The 16,298-nt window shown below is 33.2% G+C and overlaps 1 protein-coding gene across 9 annotated transcripts in view; it reads left to right on the top strand.

Moving 5' to 3' along the window:
• The window catches only part of CCDC88A (coiled-coil and HOOK domain protein 88A), a 189,428-nt gene that overhangs the window by 170,099 nt on the left and 3,031 nt on the right, over positions 1-16,298 (top strand). For 2 of the 9 annotated variants that reach the window (XM_077134241.1, XM_077134242.1), the window contains exons 25-32: positions 3,928-4,020; positions 4,150-4,364; positions 7,890-7,973; positions 8,972-9,172; positions 9,757-9,828; positions 10,791-10,871; positions 12,597-12,865; positions 13,089-16,227. In XM_077134241.1, the coding sequence (XP_076990356.1) occupies positions 3,928-4,020; positions 4,150-4,364; positions 7,890-7,973; positions 8,972-9,172; positions 9,757-9,828; positions 10,791-10,871; positions 12,597-12,865; positions 13,089-14,096 (2,023 nt within the window). In that variant the 3' untranslated portion in view covers positions 14,097-16,227. Of the gene's footprint in view, positions 1-3,927; positions 4,021-4,149; positions 4,365-7,889; positions 7,974-8,971; positions 9,173-9,756; positions 9,829-10,358; positions 10,446-10,790; positions 10,872-12,596; positions 12,866-13,088; positions 16,228-16,298 lie in introns of those variants that run through there. The other 7 variants (XM_077134248.1, XM_077134244.1, XM_077134243.1 and 4 more) reach the window with 7 other exon arrangements.

Genomic DNA, 16,298 nt, shown 5'->3' with positions numbered 1-16,298 from the left:
AGGAGTAAAGTACCTTAGCCTAGAAGACACAAGGAGAATTTCCCAAAGATGGTTGTTTGAGCTATGACTTAAAGGTTCAATAGTAGCTTGCCTGGGGAGGCACAGTAAGCCAAGAGAGAGCAAGTGCAAAAACATGATGTGTGATGAAAGTGGTATGATGGGCTATGTAACCTAAAATATAACTGTCATTACTGGAGCACAACTGAGAAAGAAGGAACAGTAGAGATGTGGCTAGAAAGTCAGGAGCCAATTCACAAAGCCTTTCTACACCACACAAAGGAATCACTGAAAACTTTGAGCAGGGGATAACATGTTCAGATTTGTTGTTTTTCCATTTATTGTATTTTAAATCACTGACAGTATTTTGAAGAACAGATTAGAGGGTTTGAGAATAGAAACCAGGAGTAAGTATTAAGAAAGCTGTTGCAAAGATTTGTCAAAAAAATAATTCACAGGCAGTTGTAGTTAAGATCAAACTACAAGAGGGATATGACATAACTGAGTGGCGAGGAATTTCCATTCCTCTCTGTTGTGGGGCAAGGAATCTGGTAAGACTCAGGGAGGAATTTAAACCTTGGTAGCTCTGTGGGTTTTCTTTGAATTGCACCATAATTCATCTTTACTGATTATTTCTCTTTCCCTTGCCCCCTAAATAATAGATGTTGAAATCAGACACATGCTAGCTAGTTCAAATCCCAGTTCTTCCTCTCACTAGATATTTCACTTTATTCTCTAAAATAGAGATAATAGCACTTACTTCCAGAATTATCCTGGGGAATAAATGAAATTATGTCTGCATCTTTCAGACTTTGTTATACATGATGGTGAGCCAGGGCACATGTGAAACCCTAAAGTATGTGATGCATTTTTCTGAAGCACCACTTTTTAAAAAAAAAAAAACTTTTTGAATTGTATAATATATATATAAAGCGAAGAAAGAAACAAGCAATTGTTTTCAAAGCACTCTTCAGCAAGTAGTTACAGGACAGATCTGAGAGTTTGTCATGGCCTACCATACTGTAATCTCTTCTTTTTCCTTCTAGCTGCCCCAGAACATAGGAGGCTAGAAGGAATAAAAAAAAGTTATCCTGGTACATGGAACCTTTGTAGAATCTTATATATTGCCCTAGGCATTCTTTAGGTTTGGCTGGAATGTTTTTGATTGGGGTTTGGCAAGTTTTGATAGGAAGCAATGTCTAACGCAGCTTGTGTAAGACTGTCCTCCAGAGTAGCTTCTTGACTCTGTTTGAACTCTCTTAGCCACTGAAACTTCATTAGTTACACTACTTTTCTCCCTTTTGGTCAGGATGGCATTGTTGATCCCACAGTGCCAGGCTAGACTCATCCCTGGGAGTCATCTCTCACACTGCCAGGGAGTCTTTCACCTCTGGATATCATGTCCCACGTAGTGGGGAAGGGCAATGATTTCACTTGCAGAGTTGGGCTGAGAGAGAGAGAGGCCACATCTGAGTAACAGAAGAGGTCCTCCAGAAGTAACTCTTAGACATACCTATAGGTAGGCTAAGCTTCTCCACTATATACATAAGCTTCACAAGAATTTATATACATAAGCTTATGTCTCTAGATCAAGAGCTTGGCCTACTGACTTGGGTGACCCTAATGTCTAACACAGTATTGGGTTTCCCCGGTGGTAAAGTTTAATGGTTCCGTATTTTTTCTCCCATCCCTCAAGGGGCTTTGCCGGTACTTTTTGATTATCTGCTTAATATATACTAGGATGTATCCAGGCATTACGTTAAGCTATATAGGATTAAAGGTCCTCGTTCTTATTCTGGGCTCCCTGTGTTTTGATTGTTCAAATGAGCTATCCAGACAGGTTGAGTGAGATTATGTGACGCACCTCTTTTGCCACAAAATTTTGGGCAGGGAGCATTATTTTTATATTAATACACAGATGTATCATGGAGCAAAATGCAGAGTATATGTGAACTTTTAAGATAATCCAAAAATTTTAGAGAAATTTCACATTTATATCTGGTCATTTTGGACTGCACCTTCAGTCCTTTTGGGGTATATGTGCCTTTACTCTGTCATTTAAGATATTTTAGCTTAAGAAACATGAGTATGTACAAAGGTCTTGGCATTTTAGTTTCCTTTCCCTTATACTGAGGAATTATCCAAAGCTTTTCTTCTTAATCTTTTTTTTTGACGTGTTTTATTGTGAAATATGACATCTATACACACACACACACACAAAAGCAGTAATTTTCAAAGTACATTTTAACAGATATTTACAGAACAAATCTCAAAGGTTGATATGCCTAACCATCTTCTTAATCTTTTGACCCTTGGTGACCTATTCCATTTCCGGGGTTTCAGTGATTGTATCGTATGATTGACTTCCAGATATTAGTATCCACTTTGACTTCCTGTACTATCTATCTTACATGTCGGACATTTATAGCTGAATGCCTGTGTCATATGGTCCTAGCAGGAGGATAGTGGACAGGTAGTACTGAGCATTTGGAGATTCTTAGTGATATTTCAACAGGTTACAGAAGAAAAGAATTGTGAGGTATGGCCTTCTCTACTACAGCTATCAGCTTTTCAACTATCAGCTCTTCTACAGGTGTCAAATTCAAGCAACTGATTAATAATAAGATTGTAGTCATTCTGCTATTTGCACTGTGGTGTAACTGTTGGCAACATTCTTCCATGTCTCTCAAATCAGTTCCTCCTGGTTCCCACAACCACCACCCTAATTGATTCATCCTTCCCTCTCGATTAGATTGCCCCATTAGCTCCTAAATGGTTTTTTCATTTACAACCTTTGTGATATATCGTGTTCCATCTTGGGTTAAGGTACCTAAGGCAAAGATCTCATAATATCGCTTTGTGATAAAACCTTAAATTTTTATGTCTGATTTCCAATTGAGCAAAATCTAAACCTGAGACTCAGTGCTTCCCTTCAGCCAACATTCAAGTTACCCTGCTTAATTTAGCATTCTTATCTTTGCTTTATCCCTGTTTAATTTGGTCTCACCTTTGATCATTCCAGATGTAAGTATTTTCCTTTTTATAAGTTCATGTTTTACTTTCACAGTTCTTTAATTTTGGTACAGTTTCTGCCTTAGATTGTAATAATTATATATATATATATAATCTCCTTGCTATATTACAAACAGAACTTAGCTTCTGTTATTCATCTCTCTATATATATATCATCCATTGCTTATTGTAAATGATCACTAAATGTTTGTTGTATAAATAGTACTTTTGGCATTTTGGTGTTTTTAAAGAGATCACTCTACTTTTGTTCTGTGATCTTTGATATTTCCCTATATAATTCATATACTTAAACAAATGAGACTAGAATGTGGTGAAACTAGTATACTCATAAATTGCTGGAAGCAGGAAATGATTCTCTATATAATAAATGAGGTCTAAATAATTTCACCAAAAAGGAAAACTCTTTGTATAATGATGAGTTTGCTCTATTATTTACAGTATTTAAAATTGTAAGCAAACTAAATAGCCAATATTTTTATTTGTTTGTTTATGTGAATTATAATAAATTACTCTTCATTCCAAAAATGATTTGAGATACTAAAGATCCAAGAATAGGGAAATAGTTAATGTTAATAAAATGTTCTTTAATATAAGTTGTAAGAAGATGTTGAGAGGATTTCACTATGATGAAATTGTTGTATGGAAATTTTGTTTGGAAACAAATTAATCCTTTAATACTTATAGCCCTTTACTTTATATAAGTAAATTGTAAATTTAAAGAAAAGGAGAAACAAAAAAATTGCATATTTTCTGCCTAACCCTTAATTGTTGTTCATGGTTATCTGTATGTGTTTATGTTTTGGAGAGAGGTTAGATCATAGTTACAAATAATTTTAAGTCATTCATAGCGATACAAAATATCATGTGTGTCATGAAATGTAATTTTTGTTTTTATAGTGATAAGTTAAATGAATTAAGACGACAAAAGGAGAAATTGGAAGAGAAAATTATGGATCAATACAAATTTTATGACCCATCACCTCCGAGAAGGTACCATTTATCAAATTTTGTGAATTTTTATTTTGAAAAAAAATTGAAAATTGTGTGTTAAGACTTAATTTTGTCAAGGGTGTATATGTTGACTTTTAGATTAAGTATTTTTTTTAATTGTTCTATTAGGAGAGGCAACTGGATTACTCTTAAAATGAGAAAATTGATTAAGTCTAAAAAAGATATTAATCGGGAACGTCAAAAGTCTCTAACATTAACACCTACTCGCTCAGACTCCAGTGAAGGATTTCTTCAACTCCCCCATCAAGATAGTCAAGACAGTTCTTCAGTAGGTTCAAATTCTTTAGAAGACAGCCAAACTATCGGGACGAAGAAAAGCAGCAGTGAGTGCTTGAACACTTTAAACAGTTGATATCTATAGTACTGATTTAGAATCCTTTCTAAACAAATTTTTAAAACATCTTAATCCTTTGGGGGAACAATTTGATTAAAAGCATTTCTTTTTAACTCCATATGATTATGAAATCCATTGTATATTGCAATAGTGCACTACCACGTTATTTTTCTATATTATCTGTTTGGAGAGAGATTCCATACAAAGAGGTAAAATATTGTAGTGGAAAGAACATTGAAATAAGAGTTGGAATACTTCTGTCACTTGCTTGTTCAGTTAACCCAGGCAAGACTTTTATCTTTATTCTGTACCTCACAGGGTGGTTGTGAGGAGCAAGTGAGAAATATATATGACACTTTTATCTTCATAATTACTTATAAGTGAATCAGAATAATAAGACATTTTATAATGAGGCTTTCTTTATGTAATTTTATAGTGCCAAATTGGAGCAAAGTTAATCATTGAGGGGGAAGCAAAGAAAAATAAGTATGAATTTGAAAAGGTGTATTCAGTGATTTAGAAATAACTGAAAACAAGATTATTGAGGAATTTCTTGGTAAACAATCAGAAGAATCAACGTGATATAGAGATCTGGAGATATATGTTTATATATAAATTTGTAATTTAATTTGTTTTAATTACAGATGTAGTAGTGTCACATAACATGCCCTATAGCTTTTTTATTTCATTACTAGTTTGCTTAACTAAACAGCAAGAGATAAGTAATTACTAAGCCTAAAAAAGTGTATTTTAAAAGAAAGAGAAAAGAATTCAAGCCTTTGAGGATGTTCAAGAAGTTGTCTACTATTAATATTCTCATAAAATAGGTAAACACTGTCACTAGAGTCTTTAAAATTAAAAAAAAAAATCACTACCCATTCTTTTGAAGTTAATGGCAAGCAGAAACAGCTGCTTCTTCCCTTATGGGCAGACTTCCATATGGGCAGTTCTCAAAGCACACAAAAAACTACACAATGTTTTGCCCTCATGAGAATTGTCTTTGAAAAAAACAAGTATTTTAGGATGTAAGAGATTAGACATAGAATATATTTCTGCATGCAGCCTAAAAGCTAGAATCCCTAGGTAAGCAGCAGAAAATGTTAGACTGTTGTTATGTATACCTATATGTTTATATTTATCTGAAAAGAATCGGTTTAATTCTGTATTTCCATGTGAGATTATTGCTATTTCTGGATGTTTTGCAGTCTAATCTTTCCCACGAAATTTACATGAAACCTCAGTGATTGTAGAGAGCTTTAAAAGTTTGCCTTAAAAAAGGTGGCAGATATGTTAATTTTATCTCCCATCTTTAGATATAAATGTTTGACATCTTATTAAATGAGAAATGATAATAGGTAAACTTAATTTTTTGTTAAAGAAAGATATTTACAGATTCAGGGACACATAATAAAGGCACAACAGTCTTTTTTTGAAGCCATCATGTTCATTTTAAGTATAAATCTCAGTCTTTTATACTTCAAAAATAAAAATCAGAAGGAAGTGATATTCTCCTTTCCTGCAATTGTTTAGTCTTAGAATTTTAAACATAAAATCCAACATATACTAATGTTCCCTTTATTTCAGTATGGTTTGGGAAAAGGATACTGTATATCTACACATTGATTGCCATAAGGAATATCATATTCTGCCATTGGCAAAATCATAAAAAAAAAATTCCTTTTTATCCTATCCATTTGGAAGTGTATCTGTCCATCAGTAAAACAGTCTTTAGAAAGTAGTTGAAAACAGAAAAAGGGAAAAAAAAAAAGTAAACAAAACAACGTAGTTGTGCATTCATTGCCACAGTCAATTTTAGGACGTTTTTACTACTTTGGGGGGAAAACAAAGGAAAACCGATAAACAACAAACATGTGCATGCTGCAACCACTCAGCTTTGTTTTATGTAAGTGTCCATTTTTACATTGCTTTCAGTTCATTTACTTTTAATCATTGAAAACAGTGTATTTACCTAGTTAGAAAATAAATAGGTCAAAGGGTGGTGCAAGGATAGTGCCCTGGTAGCATTTTTGCCTGCCATGCCAGAGACCCGGATTTGATTCCTGGAGCCTGCAGATGTGCAAAAAAAAAGTATCCTAGAAAATAAATACTTCAAATTAAAAGTTTAAATATATCATGGCTGTACCTCATAGCAATCAAATAAGTTAAAAAAGTACATATTGGTCAGGCAGTGATGGCTCAGTGACAGAGTTCTTGCCTGCCATGCCAGAGACCCAGGTTCGATTCCTGGTGCCTGCCCATGCAAAAAAAAACTGCATATCCATTACCATTACACTCTCTTAAAGGTGTGCTACTTATCAGCTTGTTAAAAGAGCTTTGATTATTTACAGGACGATAGGAAACCCTGAGAAAAAGCATAGTTATTAAGGCTGTGTATAATATTTTTTGTCTCTATGCATATTGTTTTCCTAGCTCCCAAACTGCATGTCCAGAAAGGTTAACAATTTATTGCCTTAAATCTTATTAAAATGTAGCTTGAATGTTTAGTGACCTATTAAGCATTCTTATTTTGTTCCAACTCCTGTACTTTAGTGATAATTCTAACTCATTCACTAAAATTCTTTGAACAGTATTCTCTCTGATTTTGTTTTTTTAGAAACTTACTCTTCAGAATAACTGAAAATGTTATACATACATTTTTTTTCTAATTTTGGCTTGCTCTGGGATGCTTCCTTACCTTTTTGCTTTATTGGAGTGCAGTGCTAACACTTATTACTACTGTCAGAATAGTCTTTTTATTCTTTTCCCCAGCCAACCTTTTGCAAAATGAGCTGAATATAATTGTTTATTTCATCTTTAGAAAGACTCTTAACGCAAGAAAGAATGTGTATTTCTCTGGTGCTGCTAAATAATGCACCAGAATTTAGTTTAAACCAAGAAGTTAATTCCCTTTTTTATTTATCAAAACTTAAGAAATTAATGAAGATTTTTAATGTGCTTTTTAAGTGTTTTTTGGGGGGAGGTTGTTTTAAACATCCCCTAGGCACTCCAGTTTTTGTTGTGTATTTCCAAAATACTCCAGTAAAATAGGTATTTTCCTAAATTATTTTTTTCTAAATAAAGCCTTATACTTTTAAAAGGTAAAAAAATATATAGAAGACTGGAAACCTTAAATAGTTTCATGTACACTCTGTGAGCCTCCATTAGCCCTAATATTAAAGGTACACCTTTGCAACTTAATGTAGAAAATTGTTGCTCCATAAGTAATTCAACTTAATTCCTGTTTTTATAGGACTTTAGCCATTCCAGGCTTTCAAATATGTTCCTCATCATTGTCTTCAGTGCTTTTCCAAGTATTTTAAATTATCAAAGAATGTATTTCATATTTCATTTTCACTCAGCAGCATGAGTATTATAGCTTTAGCATAACATACATAGCTAAACTCAAACATTCATTTCTGTCCTTTATTTCAACATTTAACTCCCATCTGTTCTTCTCCCTTTTTTTTTCTTTCATTTCCCTGTTTCTGTTTTTCCTCATGCTCTGACATTAAAGTGGTTGCACTGAAAAGACTGCCCTTTTTGAGGAACAGACCGAAGGATAAAGACAAAATGAAGGCCTGCTACCGTCGTTCCATGTGTAAGACTTTATGACAGTTCAGCTTCTTTCAAATGACTACACTGCCTTCCATTACTAATTTTTCACTAACTTTTCCCTGGACTCTGCCAATTTTCTTATTTTGCAAAGTGCAGTCTTCCTGTAATACAAGGAGCTGGAGGAATATATTTTTTTAAACTGGCACTGAATTTGCATTATATGTATGTTCACTGATACATATACATGTCTGTATACATGCTTATGTTTAGTCATACATGTAATATACTTGTAAATTTCCAGTGCTATTCAAAAGTTAGCAGGAAAGAATCCTCAATTTTATATGCCATAGAAAATTTTTTTCCCAAAGAAATTTACTTGAAGATATAACAAAACCTTTAGCATTAGGAGTATATTTTTCCTTAATGAACCAGATAAATAAAATAGCCTATAACCCTTTTAAATGTTTGTGATTCTTTCTATAATAATACTCTGGGTTTTCTTTTTAAGTGGAATTGGTAATTACATAATCATGTTAAATATGTCACTTTGGATATCATCTCTTTCAGGTTTTTTTAAAATGATATACTTAATTGTTTCATAAAGTAAATAATTTCTTCAGTAACCTGCTCTGACCAAGGACTCTATCATTTTCAATAATGATGCTGTATAAGAAATGCTCTCCATCTTTCCTTTATTCATTCCATTTTTGTTATTACAAAACCACATTATGAAAGCTTCTAACTATATTGCACATCACTGCACAAAAAGCATGGCACTTATACATAATAAAATTTCTTTTCTGTCTTTTAAAGGGGGTGGGTTATGGATAAAAGTATTTATTGAAATTTATCAGCCTTTGGCCTACTCATTTCATTCAGCTGAATGCATGTCATAATATGAATGGCCATGCCATTATTTATAGTTTTAGATACTCACTGCATTAATCCATAGACCAAAAAACAGATCATTTATAATACAGAATAGAATAACGAGCAAATACATTAACCATGCTGATTCATTTGCTTTCATTTGCATCCCAGCCATGAATGACCTGGTGCAGTCCATGGTCCTAGCAGGACAATGGACAGGTAGTACTGAGAATTTGGAGGTTCCTGATGATATTTCAACGGGTAAAAGGAGGAAAGAATTGGGAGCTATGGCCTTCTCTACTACAGCCATCAACTTTTCAACTGTCAACTCTTCTACAGACTTCAGATCCAAGCAGTTGGTTAATAATAAAGGTATAGGCCATCGCTATTTGCACTGTGGTGTAACTGTTGGCAACAGAAATTTTAATTTGACTATCCCCTATATACTTCTTTTAAAGCAACAATTTGAAATAATTGCCAAAACATAATCTGGATTTTATTGGGGGAATTTTTTTATCATTTCAAAAATTTAAGACATTATACAAATGACTAAAATCTTTCCTAGGCCTCTTTTTAATAGTAATAGCTAATGAACTAAAAAGAAAAGGAGAGGTAAACCAGGTAAAGAGCAAGAAAAGGAGTGATAAAGGTTTTTTAAAAACTAAAAATACTGCAAGTTCAAACAGCGAGACCACAGAGAAACAACTCAAACTCCTGTTTTACATTGTTAGGGTTTTTCCCTAAGCCAGTCAACTCTCATCAGAACTGCTCTGTTTCTTAATCCTAGTCTCTCATTGGAAACTTAATCCAGTTTCTGGTTGTCTGTGAAATATCTTAGATCAAGATGGTATTGTACATGAGTAAAAGTTTTCCATATTCTTTGTAAATAAAATTTTTATAATAGATTTTCTTTTTATACAAAAACATTTTTACATCCATTTTACTATTTTATGTAGATACTACATCCTTTGAAGATATAAGTCCACAAGGTATTAGTGATGATTCTAGTACGGGATCAAGAGTTCATGGTAAGATATGAACTTTACTTAGAGAGTACATACCGAGTACAGAATGGGAATGCTAAGAATCTTGCATTAAATAGGTGAATGTGGCATTGCCAACAAGCATGTTTTCTCTAACTTGCATCTTATAGTTACTTCTGCCATTTCTTCAAATCTAATACTCACCTTTGCCTTTTATGAAGATATCATATGTCTAAATTTTCTCTATTTTAGCCAAGGCCATTTATAAAGTAATACCTGCACAATACTCAAAGGTAATTTTGTGACCGTGTTTACAAAAGGTTAAAGTTATGAGAGTTATATTTTACCATTGGTTTAAGAAAGTATTTATGTTGCTAAAAAATGGTCTTTAAAGTTTTCTGCAGTGTTGAATATTTTAAATTTTTTAAATTTCCATTTGGCAAATCATATCTTACCAGACTAAATTATTAACGTTAAGTGGATAACATGCTGAAGGGATTTTGTAATGTAAGCAGGATTTTAAGAAGTAGCTTAGGCCAGTGTTAACTATATAATTGTTTCCCTTGTATGGATAGGAATACAGGACATTAACTGTGCAGATGCTCATAGTCCTCCTGTCCGTGGCATCTCTGCAATGTGCAGGGTTCCTTGTCTGATCTGTTGTAAGTGACTTAATCACTAGCATTATTTTGGGGGCATGTCATCCTGTACAACTAACACAGTCCTGGCATCTATCTCTAGGAGTCATTTTCAAATCTAAATATGCACTTTGTCTTTTTTTTTTTTGAATCTCAGCTACTATTTCAGAAGTATCGTATTCTAAAGTGTCTTACTGAACTGCCTGGAAATGCTTAAGCTTTCTAACCTCTAAGAGTCAATTCTTGGCATGCTTAGCCTGTGAAAGTATGCATGTTTGCTTCCTCAGAGCATTCTGTGATCAGAATGTAAAGTTCAGTGTCATCATCAACTGGAAGTTTATCACACTGTCTCCTGATTTTTTCATTTAGCTTCGAGACCAGCCAGCCTTGATAGTGGCAGAACATCCACTAGCAATAGCAATAATAATGCTTCACTCCATGAAGTCAAAGGTATGCTGTAGGTAAATTTGTTAATATGTTCCATCCCATTCTATTTTTGAAGATAGGAGATGGGATGAAGTTACTGGGCTAAAGTAAGAAATCCAAGTGATCTATGTTTGGAACATAGTTCCTTGGAAGATTGTGTACTTTTCACATTGTAATACAAGTGTATTTCAATGTAAACAAATGTAAAAACAGGAGCAGTTATTTTCATTTCAATTTTTCATCTTCACAAATAAACTATTTTTATTGTAATCTTTATATTTAAGTAAATCTTCAGGTCCTTATTCTACTTAAATTTTGTCTTTAACATGAAAATGGTTGTCAGTTTCCTCATAATGTGTTTATGTTGAACTCACAGAAAGTGGTTTAGAAATATTTATAGCTTAAATTATCCATTACATAAGGGAAAACGTTCAAAACAATTTGAGAAGGCATTTATATATGTGATTTGTTTTGTGTTGAACCGAAGCTGTATGGATACATGGAACTCATTTAAATAATATGCATTCTAAGATGACGTTTTTATGTAAACAACTAGAAACTATGACTAATACCTTTTTTCTTAGAGTGTACTGCCTACTCAGATCCTGGAATTGTTTAATAGATTTTTAAAAGTTGGATAAAGTAGTTATTCTCTGCAGTCCACAATTGTCAAATTTGTATTGTTCAGTTCTAGTTTTATTTTATCACTAATGTTATGACTTTTGGAATATGAAAAAACTGATTTCAAGGAAAGATTAATTTTTCATTTTTAAATTTATATTCTTATATCCATTAGGATAATGTAGACTGAAAATATAAAGAGGCGTTTTATTTTTATTTGAAAATTTAAGAAAAGCATACTTCTGTATAATATTACATTACTTGAGCCAAATTCATTTATGACCCACCTTAAGTCTTTGTGGTTAGGAAACGGTGAAAAGATGCATATTCTGTTTTAATGTACTGTAAGGTTTCCTGTTGATTAAAAACAAACTAGCACCCTAAAAGAATAGCATAGATTTTAGGGAACTTTATTCCAGAACTAGAGTCTTTTAAGGTTATTTAACCACTATATCAAGGGTAGAGAGAAGGAACAGTCAGATAATCTTGACATTATTTTAAAAAAAAAGCTATATATTTTTATATATCTACTGAATTGTCTAAGTCATTGCATCATGTCTCCATTTAATTTTGCTTAGTTGCCCACTATTTAAATTAAAAAAATTTTTTTTTAATTTACTCAGGATGAACAAAAGCCTAAAGATTAGTTATAAAAGAATTAGAATAGATTTTTTAGCATTTAGAACAGTTTATGATTTTAACATTCTGAAATAATTTGGTTCTTAAAAACATGTTTTTGTTCTAAGTTGTGAGGTGTTTTACATTTAATTATATGGACCTGAATTTTAATAAAATATATTACTCATTTAATTTCATTCATTTACTCATCAAATGTATTGAGTTCCGACTTTGTATGAGGCTCTGGATATGATGATGAAAGCAAGCCTTTGCCTTTGTGGAGAGATTATGGTATTTGTCAATTTGACAAAATAAGGGATTACACTATTGCAGATACTTATTAGATCTATGAAAGATGATCTATGTTCTAGGTTTACTAAACATTTCTAAGGTAAGATTAAATGTAAGTATAACTTTTGATACATAAGAACCTGGTAAACAAATGTTATCATTTAAATAATATTAATCTCATTTCTGTTATTGAACTCAACACACCATTTACTCCAAAAGCAGGTGCAGTTAATAACCAAAGCAGGCCACAAAGCCACAGCAGTGGAGAATTTAGCCTGCTTCATGATCATGAGGCTTGGTCCAGCACTGGTAGCAGTCCAATCCAGTACTTGAAAAGGCAGACCCGATCAAGTCCAATGCTCCAGCATAAAATACCTGAGATGTTAGAGAGTCGAGCACATCATAGGATCAAAACTGGTTCCCCTGGAAGTGAAGTTGTTACTCTTCAGCAGTTTTTGGAAGAAAGCAACAAGCTTACCTCAATACAGGTTAGTTTTATCTGTGGTGACCTTAATTTAGATAAATGACACACCTTAAATTTCTGTGACTGAGCGTTAAAAAATGTTTTTGTTTTGTTTTTAGTTAAGGAATAGAGATATCAGCAGTTTTATATGGTTCAGCCTTTTATATGTTAAAATGAAAACATGGCTGGCTGTATTCCCCAATCTGGTTTGATTTTTTTTAATTTAATTTTTTTGTTTGTTTGTTTAGATAAAGTCTTCAAGTCAAGAGAATCTCTTAGATGAAGTAATGAAAAGTTTGTCTGCCTCTTCTGACTTTTTGGGAAAGGACAAACCAGTTAGCTTTGGTCTGGCCAGGTCAGTAAGTGGAAAAACCCCAGGGGACTTCTATGATAGATGGACCACTAAGCCTGAACAATTCGTGAGACCTAGTCTTCGAAAGACTGAAGATACTTATTTCATTAGTTCTCCAGGAACAGCTACATCAGGCACTCAAGGAAAGATCAAATTAATAAAAGAAACTTCTCTGTCACGACAATCAAAAGATAGTAATCCTTATGCTACTTTACCTCGTGCAAGCAGTGTGATCTCTACTGCTGAAGGAACTACTCGAAGGACAAGCATCCATGACTTTTTGACCAAGGACAGTAGACTACCTATGTCAGTTGATTCACCACCAGCCACTGCTGATAGCAACATCACTTCAGCTTCTAGTGAGTACTGTTTACACCAGTGGTCCTCTCATATACTTCATGGTCTGACAAACGCTGTAGGCTCACATACACAAAATGATTTAGCTACAAAAATGCCATCAGTCTACGCTGAGTCTATAGATGCCCAAGCTAGAAACACAAGAACAGAAAAGTCACATTTTCTAAACCAAACTTTTGCCACAATTAATACGTCTAGTGATACAGCTGGAATATCAGCTAAAGATAGTGTAAGGTCATTTACTGTGACTCATTCATCTCAGCCATTTTTATCCCTGAATACAGAGTTAGTTAGTAACATAAGTGGGCTACCTCCCAGGCGAATCACCAGAGTAACTGATCCGGTGTCTGCCTCTTTGCTTAAAGTTTCACCGAAAGAAAACAAACAGTTTTCTGATGATCAGAACTCTAGTAACAGTAGCCCAAAGTCTTCTCTAGATAGCAGTAATCTTATCACTCCTGCTTGCCTCGATCCTGATGATACAGAAGTTCCATTGTTGGTTTCTGAGGATAATCAAACTGTTTGGTATGAATATGGTTGTGTATGATCAAAACTGCACAATATGATAGTGATGCCATTTGATAGTCACTGTGCTTTTCTAATCTGATTGGAAGATCTGCTGTTGAAACACATCATTTGGCTGGGCTTACACTTTTATTTTTAAATTGTGGCATACAGTGTTCAGTTGTACACCATGGCATGTATGTAAATGTGAATTTGTAACATCAAAGCCTGCATGAAATATCAGTTGCATTGTACATTTTCTGCATACTTTAAAAAGCTTTAACAATACATGCTCCTCTTTCATCTTTTTGTCACCTTATTAAAGATTATTACTTTGATATCCATAAGCATGTCAAAAACAGGTGCATGCTCTAGTCTCCTCGGAAACCATTTCCAGATCATATTTGATTTGTTGTTTCCAAAACAGAATGTTTATCATCTTTCTCTTCCTCTAACTACCCTCTCCAAATTTTCTCCTCACAAAACATGTACTTCATCTCACACCAGTAAAGTATCAATTAGAAAAATTTATAAAAAGATGTCATTGTTTTTACCACTTAATTATCCCATTTGTTCTCCTTTTTATCTTCAAAAAGGTAGTTAATAATTTGACACCTTATCTAGCAAATAGTAACTATTATCCATATTTATAGAATATTGTTCCAATTTAAAACATTGTTAATATTCATAAACTTAGTGTTACTCTTAGAAAACCCCATCAAATTTAAATGTGATTTATACAGACTAGGGACATTTGTATTAATTCTGTTTCTCTTCTGAGCTTTACATTTCTTCAACTGATAAATACAAGAGTTCAAGTACTGTCTTTCTTTCAAAGTGACTTTTTTCAGTTAATCCAGTTTTTCCAGCTCTTTTTTTATAGAGAGCCAAAGAGAAATAAATCAAATCATACTCATTGTGTTGGAAATTCGTATTTTTACTTCTTTTGAAAAAGCATAGCAGGTGGTGCAACGGTCGCTCAGTGGCAGAATTCTTGCCTGCCATGCCAGAGACCCGGTTCGATTCCCAGAGCCTGCCCATGCAAAAAAAAAAAAGAAAGCATAGCGAGTTTACAAACTGGGGAGTAATAGATTTTCAAGATTTAGCTCAAAAAAGAAGGGCAGTGCAATGGTAGCTCAGTGGCAGAATTCTCACCTGCCATGCTGGAGGCCTGGGTTCGATTCTCAGTGCCTGCCCATGTAAAAAAAAAAAAGAAAAGAAATATAAAAAGATTAGTTTTGTGAAGACTTATTTAAAATTTATTGTTAAATTACAAATGTATATTAAAACAATTTTTAAAACTGAGTACTATGTGCTAAATTGTACAATTACATTTTGTAGCCATTTAAATCAACGGGTATGCTTTTAGTAGAATAAATTTTATAAGTAAGAATAAAAACAAACTCTTCTGCTAAAAGTTAACCAAATAAGATGGAGAAAATACTTGCTAAATCTGACTCCAGTGTCATAAACTTTGAATTATCTTTCTGTGTTTCTGGCATTTTTTAAAGCAGAACTTTAAAATCAGCTAACTTTGAATCTCTAACTCCCATGGTATAAAAAATCCTGTAACCCTGATATACTTCTGAAGAAGAAATCTTAACTCTGTCTTTAGAATGTTTTTGCCATTTTGATTCATCCTAAATATTGAAAATAACTCAGCCTGGCATCTGTAAGGATGCCTTGAAATGTAACTTTTTAAATTGTGTAGGAATTATTATTTTATTTATTACTATTATATTAAATTATTGTTATTATTAATTAAAACCAAACATTCTGTAGGGCATCTTGAGATTAGTACCTGTATAAACTGAACCATCCCCTCATACTTCCACAGAACCATTTTGGGGCCTGAGGCCTTTCCATATATATCTTTGACCATAGCAAAGCTGTTACTAAAAAAATGGCTCAAGTGTGGACAAAACTCTGAAAAAGTACATGTTTTTTCAGTTCTGCCTAATATGTTCTCTACTTTTAAGTATGTAATCCACTTTGTCAATCTTTGCACAGTCAGTCCTAACATTTTCAGATACTTTGCTGCTAATATCCTTATCCGAAAAATTAAAATCACCCCTTTGTTTTTTCATAACCTAGTATAAAACTATATGGTAGACATAGATAAGATTATATGGGGCCATGAAAGTAGTGATTGTTGTTATTTCTTTTTCATGTTGAAGATATTCTACAGCTGTTTCAATTTTTTAGAAAGTATAAATCTGGCTATAATATTTTAAGTTTAAGACAT

The sequence above is a fragment of the Tamandua tetradactyla genome, chromosome 17 (genome assembly GCF_023851605.1).
Source record: "Tamandua tetradactyla isolate mTamTet1 chromosome 17, mTamTet1.pri, whole genome shotgun sequence".
NCBI lineage: Eukaryota > Metazoa > Chordata > Mammalia > Pilosa > Myrmecophagidae > Tamandua > Tamandua tetradactyla.
The sequence above is the reverse complement of the archived record's forward strand: the minus strand, read 5'-3'. Positions and strand labels throughout refer to the sequence as shown.